Source organism: Mus pahari, chromosome 10 (assembly GCF_900095145.1).
Source record: "Mus pahari chromosome 10, PAHARI_EIJ_v1.1, whole genome shotgun sequence".
NCBI lineage: Eukaryota > Metazoa > Chordata > Mammalia > Rodentia > Muridae > Mus > Mus pahari.
Genome location: NC_034599.1, coordinates 60,489,730 through 60,511,161, shown reverse-complemented (window position 1 = coordinate 60,511,161; position 21,432 = coordinate 60,489,730). Strand labels below are relative to the sequence as shown.

At 49.9% G+C, this 21,432-nt stretch overlaps 1 protein-coding gene across 1 annotated transcript in view; it reads left to right on the top strand.

Moving 5' to 3' along the window:
- The window catches only part of Plekho2 (pleckstrin homology domain containing O2), a 26,449-nt gene extending 6,253 nt beyond the window's left edge, over nucleotides 1-20,196 (top strand). The window contains exons 2-6 of the mRNA XM_021207119.1: nucleotides 728-877; nucleotides 9,320-9,436; nucleotides 13,937-14,041; nucleotides 15,884-15,982; nucleotides 17,494-20,196. Of these exons, the coding sequence (XP_021062778.1) occupies nucleotides 728-877; nucleotides 9,320-9,436; nucleotides 13,937-14,041; nucleotides 15,884-15,982; nucleotides 17,494-18,495 (1,473 nt within the window). The 3' untranslated portion in view covers nucleotides 18,496-20,196. The remainder of the gene's footprint in view (nucleotides 1-727; nucleotides 878-9,319; nucleotides 9,437-13,936; nucleotides 14,042-15,883; nucleotides 15,983-17,493) is intronic.
- The last annotated feature ends 1,236 nt before the right edge of the window (nucleotides 20,197-21,432 follow it).

Sequence of the window (21,432 nt, the reverse complement as noted above, 5' to 3'; positions counted from 1 at the left end):
GAACTCACTTGGTAGACCAGGCTGGCCTCGAACTCAGAAATCCGCCTGCCTCTGCCTCCCGAGTGCTGGGATTAAAGGCCTGCGCCACCAGGCCCGGCTAGCCAGGACCATTTCTGGATGAGGTATCCCATCTGTCCCTTCATAGCCGTTGCAGTTGTTAACGTGTGCGTTTCTGGGTATTTATTTGTTTAGCTGCTGTCTTCCCCAGTGTGTACTCAATGAGGGCAGGTTGTGTTGCTTTTGTTCTCCTGTGACATGTGACATTATATGGGCTCAATACATTTGTTAACCAGTTTAATAAACACCGGGAGGCACAGGAGTGGGAAGGAAATGGGTTTTGAGAGACCTACTTTGAATTTCGGTTCTGTCTCTCTAACAGTGGGACTCTAGTAAGTCACCTTTTTTTCTGAGTTTCAATTTACTGTGACTTGTGGCTACAAGTGTCTCCATCTTGGATAGCAATTGTAAAAGTTAAATGGAACTATGACTGACATACAATACAGTGGCTCAGGATAAGGTGGTGGTTGCTACTATTGCTGTCTGACTATCTGTCTGTCTGTCTGTCTGTCTGTCTATCTATCTATCTATCTATCTATCTATCTCTGCTTTGAGGGCTCATGGGAAACCTTATGTAGGATGATACACTAGATGCATTCCCTATGTGGTCTGTGGACCATATGGCTTCATGGCAACAGCCCTCATGATGTGTTCTGGTGCTGTCTTACAGAGTATAAAGGAGGGGAGCGAGAAGCCTCGTGGAGCACGGACTGCAGACAAGGCTGGCTGGATCAAGAAGAGCAGTGGGGGGCTTCTGGGTTTATGGAAAGACCGCTACTTGCTTCTCTGCCAAGCCCAGCTGCTGGTCTACGAGAATGAGGTGAGGACTTGCTTGGCCCTGACAACAGCAGCAAAGCAAGGCAGACAGGCCAGCAGGAGCCTCCTAAGACTGTGGCTGGAAGACTGGACCACTTTTGGTTTTGTTTGTTTATTTGGTTGCTTGTTTGTTTGGTTTAAACTATGGTAGCCTTGGCTAAGCTGGAACTTGCTCTATAGACTAGGCTGACTGGCCACAAATTCATAGAGACCCACCTGCCTCTGTCTCCTGAGTGCTGGAATTAAAGGCATGCACCATCACACTGGCCCCCACTTCAGTGACATGCTGTGCCACCCTGGACAAGTGTCTTACCTCCTCTGAGTCTCTGTGTGTAGTATGGGGATGATACTTCTAGGGGCAAAGTTAGGGATCTGGGGTAAAGATGCTGTGCCATCCATACATATAGTATTTGAATCTCTTCAACTACCTACCTGTATGTTGGAACTTCCTGTTTTGGGCCAAGGTTTCATAGAAGAAGTATTTGAGAAACTGAAGCCATTTCAGTCAGCATTGGTACTAAAAAGACCAATTAACCCTCCTTAACCTTCAAATTTTTTTGAAATTTTATTTTTATTATTTGTTTATGAGCATTTGCATATATGTATGTATGTGCTCTGTGTGTATAGTGTTGACAGGCCAGAAGAGAGTTTCAGATTCCCTGAAACCAAAATCACAGGTGCTTGTGATAATGGGTGCTGGAAACCAAACCTGGGTTCTCTGCAAGATTAACAAATGCTCTTAACTGCTGAGCCATCTATCCAGACCCTAATTATTTATTCTGTCTATCTATCTATCTATCTATCTATCTATCTATCTATCTATCTATCTATCTATCTATCTATCTATCTTTCTATCTATCTATCTATCTATCTATCTATCTATCTATCTATCTATCTATCTATCTTTATTACTTATCTATTTATTATCTATTTGTCTATTTATTTACTTTTGAACCAAGGTCTCCCTATTCATTCTTACCCGGCCTGGAACCCCCTGTATAGACCAAGCTGGCCTCACAGACACCCACCTGCTTCTGCCCCCTGAGTGCCAAGACTAAAGGTGCACACCATCATGATGGGGCCTATGTTACATTTTAAAGAAAGGATTGGTGAGGACCAGGTGTGGGGAGGTGGGGATGGTGATAGCAACTTCACTGTCTCACAGAGAATGGAGGGCTCAGTCTAGAGCCAAGCCCAGAACTCTTTCCACCAAGAGACACCAGCAGGTAAACCTCAAATTTTACGTTTGGTTGAAAAAATTTTAAATGTTAATTCCACGATGGGAGTGGTAGTACTCACCTTTAATCCCAGCACTTGCAGAGGCAGGAGGATGCCTGTGATCATAGTCCTTTATCAGACTTTGGAATTGCCAGGGCACCTTCAGCTTTTCCCTCCTCTAACACTGAGCTACCAGTTGACACTTATTAAACACATGTTTGTTTTATATACATGTGTATGTGCACAACACGTGTGTGTGTGTGTGTGTGTGTGTGTGTGTAAGAGTCCATCTGTGAGTGCTCCTATGTGCTGAGGCGCATGTGTGGAGGTTGGAAGACAGTCTTGGGCATCAGTCTTCACCCTCTATCTTGTTTGAGGCAGGCTGTCTCTCTCTGTACTTAGGGCTGACAGGACTACAAGCCTCCTGGGGGGCTTCCTGTCTCTGTTCCTCATCTCACAGTAGAAATGCTGGGGTTACAGACACATGACCCTGAATCCCACTTTCTATGTGAGGGCTGGGGCTCTGGACTCAGCGTGTCAGGCTGTGTGGCAAGCACTTTTCCTCATGGTGCCATCGCCCCACCTGCAGTTGACACTTCTGCTGTCCGCATGCCTCCCGCAATCTCCACACCTTCCCAATTAGACTATCGTCCCCTCTCCACTTTCAACAGGCTTAGCATTTGGACAACTAAGAACAGTAAGACTGCCAGCTTTATACCTGTAATCCCAACACTCAGAAGGCTAAGACAGGAGCATTGCTCTAAGTTTGAGGCCAGTCTCAACTGTAGTGTAAGACCTTGTCTAAAAAAAAAAAAAGCTACAACTGATAGTTAAGGAAGCATCCGAAATGCTGTTATATGAAGACTTGGAGGGAAGGTGTCTTTTCCTCTTGGTGCTGGGGTTCAGGTTACCAGGGGCCCTACCCATTGAGAATGTGAGAGGGTGGTGATACTGCATGCCTTTGGCAGGTGGAATCCATGAAGATGGAAGGCTTGTATCTTGTTTGTCAATCTCTCTCAGCCCCCATTAAGGCAGCTTGGCAAATTCCTATGTGCCTTGGGCCAAGAAGGTCTATAAACCCCACCTAAGGGCTTCAAGGAGTTGCCTTTAAATGGCACCTTGCCTGTCCGGGTGAGTCCCCAGGATTCAGGATGACGGAGATGCCCTGGAAGAACAGTGAGGAACAGCAGTGTGCAGACAGCCACCCAGATGTTCTGTACTTACCAAATTAGGATGTGCCACAGCTGGGAAAGCGGCAGCCAAGGGATATTTTTATTAGGAAAAAAAAAAGTGTGTGTGTGTATGTGTGCATGCGCGCGCGCGCGCGTGCGTGCTTGCGTGCGTGCGTGTGTGTGTGTGTGTGTGTGTGTGTGTGTGTGTGTGTGTGTGATACTGCTTTTCCAGTGCCAGATGCTGTAGGGGTTGGATGACTAGCTCTCAGCTGTCAGTCTACCAGGCGCTGCCATCCATGTCCTAGACTGCCTCTCCACATCTGGCTACAGCTGGGAAGCAGGGAGGGTTTCACATTCCCTAAACATGAAAAATCCAAATCACACTTTAAAAAAAAAGTCTTATTAAAAACTTAACTCTTCCAAGAACCTAGCACCCAGGGACAGGAGCGTGGCCCCAGAGAAGGAACCGAGGAGTGCTTATTGGTTCAATTCCTCTTTCTGCTGGGAGGAGCTAGGCAAGTGCAGGCTCTTGGCTGTTTCTGTGGTGTCAGAGGCTGATGTTCCAAAGAATGCTGCCCCCGCCCAGTGCCTCCTGCTTTCTCCTTTCCTCTGAACTGCAGAAGGCCCTGAATGATTCAGCACTGGCGTGTTGAGTTGTCCCAAGCCAGACAGCCTTGGGGAGCTGGGTGGTAAAGATGGGCTGAATATGTTCCTAAGAGAGTCCACTGGGGGAGCCTAGAGATAGGTGGTGCTGTTGCTGTAGCCTCTCCTGGAAGCCCAGGAAGACTTTGGAGGTCTTACTCTAGGCAGGGCACCATTCCAGCAGACTGGCCCTATGTACCTATGTACATTTTTTTTTTTTTTAAAGGCAGGAGGCTGTGTAGCTAGAATTGGCCTCACACTAGCTAAGGATGTTTTTGAGTTTCTAATTCTCTTGCCTCCCCCACCCAAGTGCTAGGATTATAGGTGTGCGACCCTGTGCTGGCAAGTTGTTGTGTCAACTTGACAGAGGCTAGAGTCATGTTGGAAGAAGGAACCTCAGTTGAGAAAATGCCACCACCAGACTATCCTATGGATAAGCCTGTGGTTCATTTTCTTGCTTGATTATTGGTACAGCTGGGTCTTCCCTCAGTGGGTAGTGCCACGCTCAGGCTGGTGGCCCTGGGTGTTACGGAAAAGCTGAGTAAGCTATGGGGAGCAAGCCAGGAAGCAACATTCCCCGATGGCCTCCATCAGCTTCTACGTCCAGCTTCTTGTTCCTACCCTGACTTTCCTGAATGATGAACTTCAAGTTGTAAAATGAAACCAACCTTTTCGCCCCTTTCCCCCAAGTTGTTTCAGGTCATAGTGTTTATCACATGATAAACTAAGATAGCTGCCAAGCTTGATGTCCTGGCTTCAGTCCTCAGGACCCACATGGTAGAAGGAGAGAAGTGACTCTCTCAAGTTGTCAGCCCTTAAGACGGCCACCATGTCTGGTTTGTGTGGTGTTGAGGATTAAACCCAGAGCTTTGTATATTCTAAGCAAGTGTTCCGAGCACCAGAGTTGTAGCTCCAGTCCCGATGTTCCTATCTTGAGACCTACTTCCTGTAGAGTGCCACTGGGGGAGCCTCAAGGAGACAGATGCACTGAGAATAGCATAGAACCATCCAGGCATGAGATAGGACTCTGTGCTCTCTTGTGTCGGGGCTTAGTGTTCCTGGCATCTAACATGGTATTTGTACCTGGGGGTGCATGACCCCCCAGCAGTGGGTAAGACACAAGAGCACTAAGGTTTGGGGGATCATGGCAGGTAGCACGGAGCTTCTCAGAATAGAATTTTTCTGCTGTGTATGTTTCATGGAAGAACCTGGACAGGGTTGAGCCTCACGGGTAGAAAGAGAAGTGTACAAGCAAAAATGGGAAATGACACCCGATGGACTTGGATAGAGAGAGCAGGCTGCCCTGGCCATATAGATCAGTGGTTAGTTACCTTAGCCGTACAGCCATCTGCCCTGAAAAGTACTGAGGTCTGGGCCAGCCTCATCCCAACGTTGATCAAGATGTTACCTGGGTGTGGGGGCTCTCATAAAAGTCTTTTAATCTTATTTATTTACTTGTGGCATGGAGGGACGTGTAGCATACTGTAACTGTGGCGATTGGAGGACAGATTGAGGAGGCCATTTCTCTTCTTCCACTGTGTGGGTCCTGGGCACTGAGCTCAGGTGATCAAGCTTGCAGTTAGCACACCTACCTAAGCCATCTTGCTGGCTCTCTGCTTTCCTTTTTAATTCTTTTTTAAAAAGATTTATTTATTTTATTTATATGAGTACACTGTAGCTGTCTTCAGGCACATCAGAAGAGAGCGCCGGATCCCATTACAGATGATGGTTGTGAGTCACCATGTGGGTGCTGGGAACTGAAGTCAGGACCTCTGGAAGAGCAGCCAGTGCTCTTAACCGCTGAGCCATCCCTCCAGCCCTTATGTATCTAAATGTATACACACACACACACACACACACACACACACACACACACACACACACATTTTACTTTGATCATACCTCTGCCTTCCTCAATTATCTGTATATCTCCATCCAACTCCCATTGAACTCTTTCATTCTAAGAAGTCCCTCATTTAGCTAGGTGGTGCACATCTTTAATCCCAGCACTCAGCAGCCAGATCTCTATAAGTTTGAGTCCAGCCTGGTCTACAGAACAAGTTCTAGGACAGTCAAGGCTACACGGGCACTCTGTTCCAAAACAAAAACAACAACAAAAGGCCTTCATTTACTTCCATGTTTATTTGGAGTTTGTTTGTTTTTGTTACGAGACAGTGTCTCACTATGTAGCTCTGGAACTCACTATATAGACCAGACTGGCCTTAAACTCAGAGATTCACCTGCGCCTACCTCACAAATGCTGACACTAAAAGCATGTGCCACCACTCTTAAAACAACAATAGCAGGGGCTGGTGAGATGGCTCAGTAGGTAAGAGCACCCGACTGCTCTTCCGAAGGTCCGTAGTTCAAATCTCAGCAACCATATGGTGGCTCACAACCATCCGCAACAAGATCTGACTCCCTCTTCTGGAGTGTCTGAAGACAGCTACAGTGTACTTAAATATAATAAATAAATAAATCTTAAAAAAAAAAAACAATAATAGCAACAGCAACAACAACAACAATAAAACCTTGTCAAAGATCATGCTTGGGACGTCAGGTCCCAGTTGGGAATTTACTACAATTGTTTTGTTAAATGGACATGTTGTCAAACCACCTTTTAGATAAATGTTTATGACCCGTAGTTTAGTGTTGCTCTCAGCCTTGGTTGGGGGATGTCTGTTTTCAGTGTCAAATGTCAAGCAGAGTCAAAACTGATCAAAGTGTTAGGAATAAGTAACAGTTGTGTGCTCAACCCGCAACAGGACATCTGAATCAGCCCCTTTAAGGATCATCATGGAAGTGAGAGAGTGTAAGAGGCAGAGGATGAAAGAGTGCTATGATACACTGTCTTCTGGACATGAAAGGACTGTTGCAACCATAAACTCACAGCAGCGGTGCCTATCAGGCCCACCAACATTCTATCATGCATGGGGTAGGGGATTGCGAGGCCCCACCCAACCCTGAGGAGCTAGGCCAGTCAGTGGTGGCAGGGCAAGGAGGATTCATATTCCTGGGTGGTGTAGCAGTTGTTAATATATTCTTGATCAAGTAAATAACTCCCTACTATGTCCATGTAAGCAACCCTAGTTAAATGTAGTGGTGCAGATATACATATATACACACATACACAAAACATACTGGGTATGTTGGTGTACACCTTTAGTTTCATCACTTGAGAGAGGCAGAGGCAGGAGGACCTCTGAGTTTGAGACCAGCCTGGTCTATATACTGAGTTCCAAGCTAGCCTTGGGTACACACAGAGAGACCCTATCTTGAAAACCAAAAACCAAACCAAAGCAAAAATTGTGTGTGCATTATTATATGTGCATGAGTGTTTGGCCTACATGTACATATGTCCGTGCCTGGTGTCTGTGGAGTTCAGAAGTCATCAAATCTCCTGGAACTGGAGTTATGGATGGCTGTGAGCCACCATATAGATGTTGGAAACTGAACCCAGGTCCTCTGCAAGAGTAACAATTGTTCTTAACCTCTGAGCCATCTCTCCAGATCACGACAGGTTTATAATACCAGCTATGATTTCTCTCCTGTAGAGCAGGCTTCAAGTCCAGCCAGAAAGCAGTTGGTTATACCCACAACAGCCATGACACTATTACAGCAGTGAGCACATCCTGCCTGGCAGATAGATTTGTACCTTCCAGCACTACGAAAACTAGCCTAGCAGGCCAGAGGGAGACAGCCTCATGCTCTGTTCCATGATTCTCTGTGTCCTTCGGCCAAAGTGTTTGGTGCCTTTATCAGGTCTGGATGTTCTTACGAGCCTTGAGGCTGCTGGGCTTGAGTATGTCTGGCATAAAGTAATGGTTCTCAGGGGTTTGCTTATACCAGGGTCACCTGGAGTAATAGTTAAAATGCATCTGGTCCCCAGCACTCTGGGAAGTAGAGGCAGGTGGATCTCTGTGAGTCCAAGGCTAGTATGGCCTACAGAGCAAGTTCCAAGACAGCCATGGCTACATGGAGAAACACTGACTTGAAAAAAAAAATTCATACCGTCAAAGTCCATGTTCCCCAAGTTTCTGATTGGAGCTCACAAAGTTGCATTTCTAGCAAGTTATCAAGTGGCACTAATGCACCAGCAGAAACTTTTGTAGACATTTCCATGACCTTGGTGACAAATGATAGAGTCATGAGAGCAGCAGATCCTATACTGGGAGGGCCATTGGCACAGAGCCACCAATTAAGAAGGCATCAATTAGCCCTGTGTGGCGGTGCACTCTTCCAATCCCACTGCTTAGGGAGCCAGCCTGGTCTACATAGCAAATTCCAGGCTATCCAGGGCCACGCGCACACACACACACACACACACACACACACGCGCACACACACACACTTCTGCTTCCCAGGAAGTTGTACCAACTGGGTCACCTCCAGAAGAGGAACCAGTTGACCACTGTTAAGGGAGAGAGCTTATTCTAGGCAGCTTTGCCCAAGAGGTATCCTATGCCCCAGACCTTCTAGTGTTCAGGCTGGAAGGTAGGAAGTTTAGAAGGCAGCCTGGTGTGTGACAAAAGTTTTCCTGGGGAAAATACACTCATTTAGTCACCCCAGATAGGGAACCCATGGCAGACCAAAGTACGGATACCAGCAAAGTCCAGCTTAGTTGAGTTTTATTGGGGTTACTTATAGGAATATGGGTGAGAGGTTATTTACAGAAGCAGAAATGGCTCAAAAGACAGCTGCAATACCCAAGCCAACCCAGCTTGGGTACCGGCTCACAAAGCTGGAACCTGGAGCTCACTGCAGAGCCAACAGGCAGCTCAGCAGGTTGAAGACTGTCCTCTCTAGGTGCCTCAGTTAGTCTAAACCTGAGCTGACTGGTGTGTGTGTGTGTGTGTGTGTGTGTATGTATGTGTGTGTGCTCTTATGCTCTGGTCCTCTCTGTTGTGTATGGCCTTGGGCCTGGGGTAAGGGCCCCTCTGCCTAGTTAACAGTCAGGAGATGTCAAGTGAGGGAGCTGTAGGCGGGGCATGTGAGCCCACATGTGTCTGTTTCATACTCTTCATGGAAAGCTCTCCTTACCATGTTTCATGGCATCCTGCATTCTTCCAGGCTGTCTCATCCACAATTCTCTGCCTGGCCACTGACCCTGCACAGACCCTTAGGCATCCTGTTCTAAGTCTCCCTAACCTCTGTTTCTGCATCTAGTCTCAGGCACTGGATCCAACCCCTTAGGCACACATCCATCCCCCTTTTGTATCCCATTTCTTACCAGGATGGTAAACTCCGTGGACACCGGCCAGCCAGCACACACTGGCACCAACCACATCTTGGTGATACAATGTTCTTGCTGAGTAGGATCAGAGTCTGGAATGCGTAGTCAACGATGGAAGTTCTCGGTAGGGCTGGCTCGCACCAGCCCACTTCTCCCACTTCTTTTGTGTGTCTTCCTCCAGGATGAGCAGAAATGTGTAGAGACGGTGGAACTTGGGAGCTATGAGAAGTGCCAGGATCTCCGGGCTGTCCTCAAGCGGAAACACCGCTTTATCCTGCTGCGATCCCCAGGGAACAAGGTAGGGGCTATCCTGAAGGCTGCCCCCCTCGAAGCCAGGATCTGTGGGGTAAAGGCAGGCTGGGCTCAGATGGAGGACAGCTGTGAATGAGGCCTCTACCTCATCAGGCCTTCAGGACCCTGACGGAGTCTGGAGTAGAGGCGAGCGTATGGCATTACCCCCCACCCTCCCCTCTGGGCTTCCCTTGGGCCTAGAGCTAGGAGGCCCATTGCCTAGCTTTCTACCATTTATGATTTCCTTCCTTGTCCTTTAGGTGCAGGTGAAGTTTGCTGTTTGTACCCACTTACAGTTTTTTTCATTTATTCTGATTCTATGTGTATGAGTGTTTGCCTGCACATCGCATACATGCCTGGTGCCTGCAGAGGCCAGGTTGTCAGATCCCCTGTCACAGATGGTTGTGAGCTTACCCTCTGGGTGCTGGGAATCAAACCCGGGTCCTTTGCAAGAGCAGCCAGTGCTCTTTTCCACTGAGCATCTCCCCAGCCCTTGTACCACTTTTCCCTGGAGGAAGTCAGGCAGCTGGGTGTTGACACGTGCAGTTTCATGGATGTCAGGAGGGAGCTCAGATGTGACCCCGGTCAAAGTGCATAGAACCAGCTCCTGCCACACCTCACGGGAACCTCTCTACCTCATGGGGAGCCTATCAAAGTGAAGCTTCATCAAAGGAGCTGGGTGAGGGGAACAGGCCTGGTCTGGGCCTACTGGAACCATGCTGTTTCTCTCCCAGTGTTGAAGTTAGGAGCCTAGTCTTCAGTGGTCCCTGTGGTCCTGGATGCTGGAAGAGATTACAGTCCTTTAATCCTTAGTCTGTGCTACCCAAGTGCCCATGTCACCAAGACAGGAGCACAAGGTTGGGCCCAGGTTTATCGGATCTCTGTGGCTCAGGGTACTTTGAGGACAAGAGAATGGTCTGGCTTTCAGGCCCTGAAAACCTTTCCTAGAGACCTGCTGCCCCCTCTGAGCAGGTACAAAGTGTGCATCTGTGTTTGAGAGGCACAGAGTACATGGAGCACAAAGGTCAGGCCTTTGTCTGCAGTGCATGGGCACTGCCTGGGTGCAGATGTCACTTGGCGTGTCAGGGCCATTGTGTGTGTGTATGTCTTCTGTGGATGGGGGGTGACAGGAGACCTTGCTTCTTTGTCCTTTACCCATGCCACCTACTGTGTCAGCTCTGAGAATCAGCTAGTAGTGTGCTAGGTGGGTCACCCAGCTTGTTTATACAGCTGCCCTCTCAGCTTATGTGGTAACAGCGCCCCCCCCCAACCCGCACCCCACCCACCCTTTAGCCCTTCCAAGAGTTGAGATTGGTTGGTTCTGGGTGACTGGAAACATGGGCTGGAGCCAGTGGTGATGGTCACAGAGACGAAAGATACAACCAGGCTCCTGCTCAAGGGCCCTCGATTGACCCTCATCATACCACACTACAGTGGGGCTCCCCAGAGGCCCTGCAAACCCTCTGCCTGGCCCTGCTTTTCCCATCGCCCTGGGTGTTCCCCAACTTCCTTGTGGCCTCTAGCTGGCCAGGAGGTCATGTGACCCTGGCTGTCTGGTCCTGAGGCTGCCTTTTTTTCTCTCTAATCAAATAAACAAAGACTCCAGTGTCTTGTGTGCCCCACTCCCTCCTGCTGCTGCATCCCCACGCCCCTGTCCATGAGGTCACAGACAGTGGCTGCCAGGAAGCAGGGTGGCCACTGCTGGGCCCTGCTGCCCTGCTGGTCTCAGCCAGCTTGGCCCTTTCCTCTTTCCGGCCTCCTCTTCCCCGCCCCCCTTTTCCTCTCTGCTTTTCTACCCTTCCCCCTTTGCCAGGCCTTGGCGGCCTGCTCTGCAGCCATTCTTATTACCATGGATTCTCCCGTTGAGCCTGTGTTCTTAGAGCTTCTTCAGAGGGCTTGTGGCAAGGAGCTGTAGCCTGAACCCACGAGGCCTAGCTTCTTGGGGTTCATTCTCATTGTTCCTGTGACAGTCATCGCTGTGGAATGCCGAGCTCGGTGAGGAAGGATTACCCAGACTTCATAGTAGAACTGGATCTCCACCACCTTTGTGTTCTTGGATCTCAGTGAACCCATTGGTCAGCCCCGTGGGTTTTTTTCTGAGGCCATCTTTCTCCCAGGGAGCCAATGCCCTTCCCAGCAGCCTATGCCTGGTGGACCGGGCTAGTAGGGAAGGGGAAACTGAGTCTAGTGGTTCTGTTCCCAGCCCTTCGAGGCCAGCATCTGAGGTGTCCCTGTCCAGTCCGGCAGCTACCGACTTCCCCTGTGTGTTTCTCAGCTCTGAAATGCCAGTCTGTACCAAGGGGAGGGCCCCATTGACTCAGAACCCCTAACAGGCTTCAGGGGTCACAGGACTGGCCTAGCCGCCTAGCACATTCCAGGATTGCGTGGCCTTTGTAACCCCCCAGTATGTAGTGTGGCCTCTCCCTGAGCCCCCTGCAGCCCTGAAGGCTAGGCCCAGAGCAAGTTGCCAAGGTGCCCTAGGGTTTTTGACTTAACTGCAGATCCGCTGCCAGGATCTAATTTAGCCTGGTCATGCAAATGAGCATTTGGCTGTGGCTGGCATGGAGGGGGACCTAGGGTCCTGTATGAGGAGGAGGTAATGCTGCCAGGAGGAAGTTATATAATGAGGATGCTAAGGGGGCCAGGCCAAGTGCACTGTACTATGGTATTACATAACTGACTGGCGGAGTGGCAGGAGGCGCTATCTAATACCAAGGTGGGGGATGGGCAAGCTGGCCACACCAACAGAGAACTAGGGCGTCTTGAGGTCAGAGAGTAGGCAGTGGCCCAGGAAGAGGGTGAGGGAAGGAACCTAGGGCCAGTTTATTCATGTATTGTCTCATTCGCCTACTAACTAATTATTGAACACCTACTATGTGCCTTAGTTTTGATCATGTTTAATTGTTTCGTAGTAAAACGTGCTATCCCATTTTACAGATCAGAAAAGTAAGACTGTGTAGGTGAAGGCTGGGTTACTATGCTCTATGGTCAGCTCCAGAGTTAGTTCTTTAGGTACTTTTTTTTTTTTTTTTTTAAGACAGTCTAATATTTATAAGCCAAGCTGGCCTTAAACTTCTGATTCTCCTCCTCTGTCTCTACCTCCCAGTGGCTGGGATTACAGGCATGCAGTGTCACCTGGTCTGAGGGAGTGAGGGTAGGGCTTGGTGCTTGCTCTGCACGCTCTCCACCAATAGCTAAGCTACATCCATCCCCAGCCCTAGAGAAATCTTTTGAAAACTGTTTTGTTCCTGGGGAGATGGCTCAGTAGTAAAGTGCTTTCTATGGTTCGTACAAGAATTTAGATCCCCAGTAAGCCTGTAAAACCTGGGGGGCGTGGTGCTTTGCCTATAATCCCACTGCGTGGGTGGGAGGCAGAGACACGGAATCCCCAAAGCAAGCCAGTTAGCCGGATCAGTCAACTTGGCGAGCTCTGAATTCTACAAGAGACCCTGCAGCCAGTACATAAGGCAGAGAGTGGATAAGGAAGATGCTGGATCTCAGGCCTGCCTCACATCAACCTTACACACACACACTTCAACACTCATGTGAGCATGCAGTATACATGCCATGTATGTTATGTGTACGTATGTAAGGAAAAAAGAACTATCTATGATCAAACACACAGACTAGAACAAACAAAACAAAACAAACACAGGGTCTCACTATGTAGCCATGGCCCTTGCCTGGCCTGGAAGTCTATGTAGACCAGAGTGGCTTCCAATTCAGAGATCTGCCTGCCTCTGTCTCTATGTTTTGAATGCTGGAATTAAAGACATTCCTGACTAATATTTCCTTAACTGTTTTGAGCAAATAGTTCAGAGGCATTAAATTCACTCTTTTTTTTTTTTTTTTTTTTCGAGACAGGGTTTCTCTGTATAGCCCTGGCTGTCCTGGAACTCACTCCATAGACCAGACTGGCCTCGAACTCAGAAATCCGTCTGCCTCTGCCTCCCAAGTGCTGGGACTAAAGGCGTGCGCCACCACTGCCCGGCTTAAATTCACTCTTAAGGTGGTTCCATCTCCACCATCCTTCTTCAGAAGTCTTAAAACTTATGAAACTGCAACCAAAATCCATTAAATCCTGACTTCAATTTTTCTTCTTTGGGTCCTGGGCAGTCACCACTCTACCTTCTGGCTCTATTTTTGGCTTTTCTAGATCCTGTGTGTGTGTGTGTGTGCGTGTGTGTGTCACTCTCCAGCTTCTTGTATTTATTTCACTTCACATGATTTTATTTATTTATCTTATCCTGAGACAGTCTTATGAATCAAGACCATACCAGAACCCTTTCTACAGAGCAAGGCTGATCCCCGCCCCCCCCCCAAAGCCCCTGGACGCTGCAGGGTAGAGGGGCCCCTTTCTTGATGTGTACTCTCCCCACTTAAGCCCAGTGTCAGAATGCTCTGGGACATTTAGGCAACACTTTGGAATCTGGCTTGGGATGCTTCCTAAAGACCCCAAATGTGAGTCCTAAAAATATCTGCCACCCTCCTCGCCTGTCTCTCACAGGTCAGTGACATAAAATTCCAGGCCCCCAGTGGGGAAGAAAAGGAATCCTGGATCAAAGCTCTCAACGAAGGGATCAACCGAGGCAAGAACAAGGCTTTCGATGAGGTATGGGGTGTGGCCCTCTGGATGGCTCTTTGTTTCTGACCCAGCGGTCTAGGAGAAGGACTCTGCCCACCTCTCTCCAAACTACCCCTCAGTTCTGTCGTCGCTTTAAACACCGGGGCATACTTCATTTAATCTCTCGAAAGTCCTTCAAAGTGAGTGCTAGTGTCCAGTTTCTTCAGTGAAACTGAAGCATGAACAAATGAAGTTATTATTATTATTTTTTAAGATGGTCTCACTATAGAGGCCCTGAAACAGCTGAGACAGAATGTCATCTTGTGCATTCTGGCCTGGAATTCACTACTGTGTAGCCAAGGATGACCTTGAACTTCTGATCCCCCTGCCTGCACTTCCCAAATGCTAGGATTATAGGCCCACATCACCAAGCCTGGTTTTATGAGGTGCTGTAGATTGAAGCAGGACTTCCTGCCTGCTAGACAAGCGCTGTACCAGCTGAGCCACATCCCCATCTCTTAAGTAGTTTGCTTTACATTAAAAAGCACGTGGGCCAGGAGCGTAACCATGGTAGAGCATCTACACAGGATCTCAGGCTCAGTCACCCACACTGAAAGGGAGCAGAAAGCACGCAGGTAGCAGATAAACTGTTCCTGGCTGCACCGCATAGCCTTCCAGCACAGCCTTTACTGGGTAAACAGTAAACAGTGGCAGTCTCCAGCCAGGAGGGCTGGGGTGAGCTTAGTGCCCGTGAGGGCCTTTTTTTTTTTTTTTTTTTTTTTTGAGACAGGGTTTCTCTGTGTAGCCCTGACTGTTCTGGAACTCACTCTGTAGATCAGGCTGGCCTCGAACTCAGAAATCCTCCTGCCTCTGCCTCTCAAGTGCAAATGTGTGCCATCACTATCCATCCCATGAGCTCCTTCTTCACTTGGCTTACAAAGCCTGAGCCATCCCTGACTGCAATAACCTTCCATTCCTGAGGCTCCTGTGCTATGGTGGTAACTATGGCAACACTGACTTTAAAAAGTGATGCTTGGAGAGACTGGTTAGGGTGTCCTGTGGAGCCAGGGTCTCCTAGGAAGGATCTGCCTTTGACATCATGTGTCCATAGCTGATTGGGTTAAAATGTATTTTATGGGCAGCTTGGATGACAGGGCATGAGACGTGAGCGGAGCCTCCTTCCCCAGCACGTCTCCAGCTCCTGGTTTGTGAGTCCTGAGTTCACCCAAGTCACTGAATCACGATCAGCCTTTCACTTTACGGGAAAAGTTCCTACGTGGGAAAAGAGATGGCTGCCCACGTCATGGCTGCTAGAGACACCACAGAAGCCATGGCCTCACAGGCAGTGTTGGCAGATTCCCTCTGATCCTCGGCGGGTCATAGGGACAGGGAGTCTCCGTGATCAGAGACCAGCTCTCCTGTGTGTTGAGGCCCTCTTTCCTGACTTTTCGAACCGATGCTACCTCCACAGAGTCAGGCCCAGCCACAGAGGCCCTGGCCTTTCCTGGCCTGGCCACGGCCTTGGGAGAGTAAGAGGGGCCAGGGTAAGACCTAGTGCATACTGGGTACCAGAGGATCACAGTCTGGCAACTCCCTCCTGCTCCACTGCTCCAGCTGAGCCCCAAACAGCCTCAGGGCTGCTCATCTTCGGGCAGGAAGGCTGAGCTGCGGAGAAGAAGGATGCTTCATACTCAATAGAGGGAGCACCAATGACAGTGTAGGCAGAGACAAGGAGAGGTCCCAGTACAGAGGCACGTGGAGGTGGGAGACGCTGACCCAGCCGTGTGAGGATATGAGGTGCAGACCTTGACTCTGAGTCTGAGCACAGTGGGTGTTTCCTACTCTTCCAAGACCTGGCAGGGACTTAACCTGCTTCTAACTCCTTCCCAGGTAAAAGTAGACAAGACCTGTGCCCTAGAGCATGTGACACGGAACCGGGTACGTGGGGGCCAGCATCGACGGCCACCAACAAGAATCCACTTAAAGGAGGTAAGGCCTTCCCTCAGCTTCAGTAATAGGAAGTCAGCTGAGCCTTGTATTCCAGCCCTTAGGGTGGCCATCAACAGTCAGCGCTAACCTGGAGTTGGGGCTTGCTAAGTGGTATGTGTAGAGGGAGGACAATAGAGATGTCTAGGCCCTTTTTCATTTGTGGTTGCCATGGACACCTTGAACAGCAGAGAAACAGGCTTGGGAGGATAGTACCTGGGACTTGGAGATTAACTTCCAGCAGTTAACTTCCTCCTAGTTAGCTGTGATTAGTTCGGTAGTGGAGCAAGTCCAGGAGATCAGAGCAGGAGGGACCGTGGAGGAGTAACTGGGTTTTAAGAGGACACTTGCTTAAAATCCAACAGTACCAGTTCCAGTTGACAGATGGGAGTGAGAGGGACTCTTGCTGGAGGAGTTGGTGTGAGCTGAGGCACCAGGCGTAACAGCTGAGGTGTGCGAGGTGCTCAGTTGGCTTGTGGATTAGGCTGGGAATGAAGTAGGAGGAATTATGGAGCCTGTGAGGCAGGGTTAGGGATTATATGCTTGAAGAAATGTTTCAGGGATCAGCTCATTTTCTTAGGAGGGTGGATTTGGGTTCTGAAATGAAGGAAGAGGGATCCGAGGCTCTGCCAGCAGTCAAAAGGGACAAGAGCTGGATGGCAATACACAGCAAGAAGCAGAAGATGTCCCGGGGCTGCATACAGGCAATTTGGGAGAAGGTATGGGAAAGGCAAGGGATAAGGAGTAGCTGCTAAAAGACTGATGAGGAGAGAGACTTGAAGGGCCAGGGAAAACCCTCAGCATAGAAGACATTTCAGGGCCGCCAGCCATGGCTCCCGCAGGAGAGAAGGCTTTTTAAAAGGAGACGTCTGGTGGCCAGGACCGAGTTCTTCAAGCAGTGCAAGGAGAAACAAGTAGCCTTGAGGTGACTTGGGCTTAGGACTCAGGGGTGTCAACACAGGCCCTGGTGCCACAGTAGCAAGGGGAGAACTGAGGTGTGGTAAGTGGCCACACTTGCAGCTTATTTTCAAAGGAGTCAGTCACCGGGTAACCTCAGGGACCTCCCAAGCAGGGGTCCTAGGCAGGAAGAAGACAGGGTGGCTTGGAGGTTTGTTCTTGGATTAGACAGGCCTGCTTTTAATCTGCCGGCTGTCCACGGGAGGGCGTGTGGTGGGTTGGAGTCCAGCTTTGGAGAGGAGACACTCCGTGGGAACTTAGGGAGGGACCTGCCTCCCTTAGTAGCTGTTCCAGATGTTGGGTAGACCATGTGGTGTATGTAAAAGGGTGTGAGGGTCTCAGCCAGGACTCCACCCACCTCACCCCATAACCTCTGCGGGATCTTGGAAGAGGCTTCTCGCTTAGCCTACTTCATGACCTCTGAGGCTCCCTGGGAAGTCCTCAGACGGTGAGGAAGGTTCGAGAATCGAGCAGTAGGTGAAGTGGGCAGTTTCGGGGAACCTGTATCTGACACGGTGGCCATCCAAGATGACATCTGGATACTACTCCCACACCAGGTAGCCAGTGCTGCTTCGGATGGCCTTTCACGGCTGGACCTCGACGTCCCAGACAGTGGACCACCAGTGTTTGCTCCTCTCAGTGAAATCAGTGAAGACCAGCCCCAGGAGCCACCTCGGGCTCTCATGCCTCCTGTCAAGCCTTCCCCAGTACCAGAGACCTCTGGAGCTGAGGACAGCAAGGAGACTCCTGCAGGAGAGAGAGCCTTAACCCCTGACTCAGCAAGCTCTGAGGCCAACCCTGAGAGCCGAGAGGATGCAGAGACCCCTGCAAAGGAGGACAGTGACGTTAAAAGGCTCCCCAACAGCACCTTGTCTGAGAAACTGAAGGTGAGCTGGGAGAACCCCAGCCCAGAGGAGCCTTCTGCTCCTGAGAGTGCACGGTTGTCCTCTTCGGAGACTCCAGAGGCTGCCCCCAGGGAGAGCAAAAAGCCCCCTGCACCCCCTCCCAAGATCCTGTCGGAGAAGATGAAGGCCTGTATAAGTGGAGTGGATGCTTCTGGTCCATCCCAGAGTTCTGAGGCCCCCGAGACCACTTCCCTAGAGCCGACCCAGGTGTCTGTGAATGGCGTGGATGATGGTCCTGAGTCGGCCTCACAGGCCCTGGGCACCCCTGGACCTGCCCCAGAGGATTCGGTAACATCCCCGGCACTGCCCTGCTCGGACTTGCCATCCCAGTTTCATCCTCGCTCTTCTTCCCTTGGGGACCTCCTCAGAGAAAGCCCTCAGCACCCACGACTGCCCAAGGAGAAGTTGTATCGGGCCCAGCTGGAAGTCAAGGTGGCTTCGAAACAGACAGAGAAATTGTTGAACCAGGTGCTGGGCAGCGAACCGCCACCTGTGTGTGCCGAGTCATTGCTCAGCCAGGCTGTAGAGCAACTGAGGCAGGCCACCCAGGTCCTGCAGGAAATGAGGGATTTGGGAGAACTGAACCAAGAAACCCCTGGGCTAGTGCAGAAACGGAAGGAGCTGGTGACCCTCTACAGGAGAAGTGCACCCTAGGCCCGCCAAGCCCCAGGCACTTACCCCCCAAGTACCCCCATCTGTCACTACCCAACCTTGCTAAGAAATGAGCTACAGCTCAGGCTGTAGATGCACCACTGGGTACATCAAGTTTGGCCAGGACTTGAGGCTCCTGATGTCCTTTCTGCTCTACCCTGGCCTGGGGCTCCCTGTCTGGCTCCCTGTCTGGCCTCTTCTCTAGGCTTTGGGCTTGGGATGGAGCATAGTCCTGTGGTCTATGTAGTTCATGTGCAGACTGCCCCAGGGCTTTGGCACCATGGTTGGAGTTTCCAGGATGGCACCGTTGGTTCTCACTGCCAACGGTTTACATTCCTGACTTCCCGGTAGAGCCCAGCTGAGCTGCCTGAGGCTCCCATCTTCTGGTCTTCAGGCAGATTCCTACCAGTCACATCCACTTAGGAGTAGCTGGAGGGGCCTTGGGTCCAGGCTGTCATGAAATGTGACATCTATCAGCTGAGTGAAATGTGGCCTTTAGCTGGAGCCTAAAGCTGGGTCAGGGTCTGGGTGAAGGAGCCAAACAAACTCTGGTTTGTTGCCCCCTCTGCCAACCGGGGTCTTCTCTGCAGCACCCCTGCCCCTTTGGACAGCTGTGATTAGAAGCTCAGATCGCAAGGCTTCCAAGGGGAAAGAGGAACTCGGGCTTCCTGGTACAGTCTCCGCTTCTGGGCAGCTTCTGTCCAGCCTTGCACATTCCTGAAGATGAGAACCCTAGAGTGGGCCCGAGTTAACAGCTGAAAAACCTGTATGAAATTATCGTTAACCAACCTTTAGAGGCCCTGCCCCCACCCCTGCCTTCTGTGCCTCCCAGATGGGATTTATCTGGTTCTTCCTCAGCTGGAACCGCTCTGATAGCCATCCCCTTTCTTCACATGCTGGAGTCTGTGACTACGATCCACCTATCAGGCCCCTGGTGGGCTGCCTCTCCTTTACTTCCTAGTGAGAGGAGTGTTTTCTCTCCTCCCTTTCCCTCCTCCCTTCCCCGTCGTCGCCTCTGGCTCTCCAAGGGACACTGCAGCAAGCAGCCGGCAGGACTGAGGCTGGAGCCTCGCTGGGGGAAGGAGCAGTCACATAGGATCTGCCCGAGGATTCTGCATGTGCACTTTGTTTACTGGAAGAGAAGGGAGGGTCACAGCCACATGATGGCCTTTCCGCTCACCCTGCTCCCAGCCGCCAGTTGTGCCCACCAAGGCCTGCCAACCAGTGCAGGTTGATGCCTTCATTATTGTACTGTCCCTTTCTAGCTGTGGGGAGTGGGCAGGGGCAGAGTAACCGCAGTGTCTTGGCTCATGACCCCTCACCCCCATCCCCACCCCCGTCAGCCTCAAACCTCACTCCTTGGGCTCCTATGCCAGCTGCCTTTCCCTCCATCTCCTGTACAAGAACAAGAATGTTCTCAGGTGTTCAGTCCTGATCCCCTGTCATCTCCCCTTGGGAACAATCATCCTCTACAGCAACAAGGGTGCTGTACTTCTGCCAGGTCACCTGCTTCCAGGAGTTAGAGCCCATCTGTGCTGTCAAGTGACTAGTCGAGCTAGTAGTTCTGGGGTTACTGCCTTCAGGGCCAATGCCATTGGTTCTCATGCTGGTGGGGTGGAATGGGGATAGGGACTGCCAAGGCTGCCTCCCTGCCCTTATGATCCATCTTTCTTGACATTTGGCAATAAACCTCATTTTATGGAACTTCTCTGGCCCAAGCCTGTATGTTGTTCTGGGAGCTAGCTGAGGCTGGACTCCAGGGAGTAAAGGACTTGTGGCCGTTAGCCAATGGTATCACCAGCCTTGCAAACTCATTTCCAAAAAGGTAGTTCTTGCCGGGCGTGGTGGGGCACGCCTTTAATCCCAGCACTCGGGAGGCAGAGGCAGGCAGATTTCTGAGTTCGAGGTCAGCCTGGTCTACAGAGTGAATTCCAGGACAGCCAGGGCTATACAGAGAAACCCTGTCTCGAAAAACCAAATAAATAAATAAATAAATAAATAGTTCTCATGGTCCTTTAAACACTTAAATATGTACTTTAAAAAAATAAGTCAATCTAGGCTGGGCAGTGGTGGCACAGGCCTTTAATCCTAGCACTCGGGAGGCAGAGGCAGGTAGATCTCTTGAGTTCCAGGCCAGCCTGGATTTGGAATATACAGAGATAATAATAGCAGATGTGAAGTCAGTTTAATATTTGTTGGGGTTCTTTCTTTTTCTTTCTTTCTTTCTTTCTTTCTTTCTTTCTTTCTTTCTTTCTTTCTTCCTTCCTTCCTTCCTTCCTTCCTTCCTTCCTTCCTTCNTTCTTTCTTTCTTTCTTTCTTTCTTTCTTCCTTCCTTCCTTCCTTCCTTCCTTCCTTCCTTCCTTCCTTCCTTCCTTCCTTCCTTCCTTCCTTGACAGGGCCTCGCCATGTAGTGCTGGTTGTCGTAGAACTCACATAGCTCTTTAGACACAGAGAGCTGTAAAGACCAGGGTGGGTTCAAACTCACAGAGGCCTTCCTACCGCTGTCTTCCAAATTGTGGGATTAAAGGCATGCACCATCACACCCAGTCGTCATTTATTTATTTTTTACTCTGTAGCCTTAGCTGGCCACAGATTCACAGCAGTTTTCCTGCCTCAGCCTCCAGAGTGCTGTAATTCAGGTATGCACCACCACTGCCCAGTTTTTGTGGTTTTGTTATTTTTGTTTTGTTTGAAACAGTGTTTCATTATATAGTCCTGGGTGGCCTGGAATTGCCTATGTAGACCATGCTAGCCTGAAACTCAGAGATCTATCATCTTCTTCATCCCCCGTTTTAATTTGAGACTGATAGAATCTTGATGTAAAGCACAAACTGGCTTTAAAGTCAGATCCTCCTGCCTCAGCCTCTCCAGCATTAAGGACATAGATATGTGCCACAACTGTTGTGCCCCAACCCCTTAGACTTTTAAAAATTAACTCAG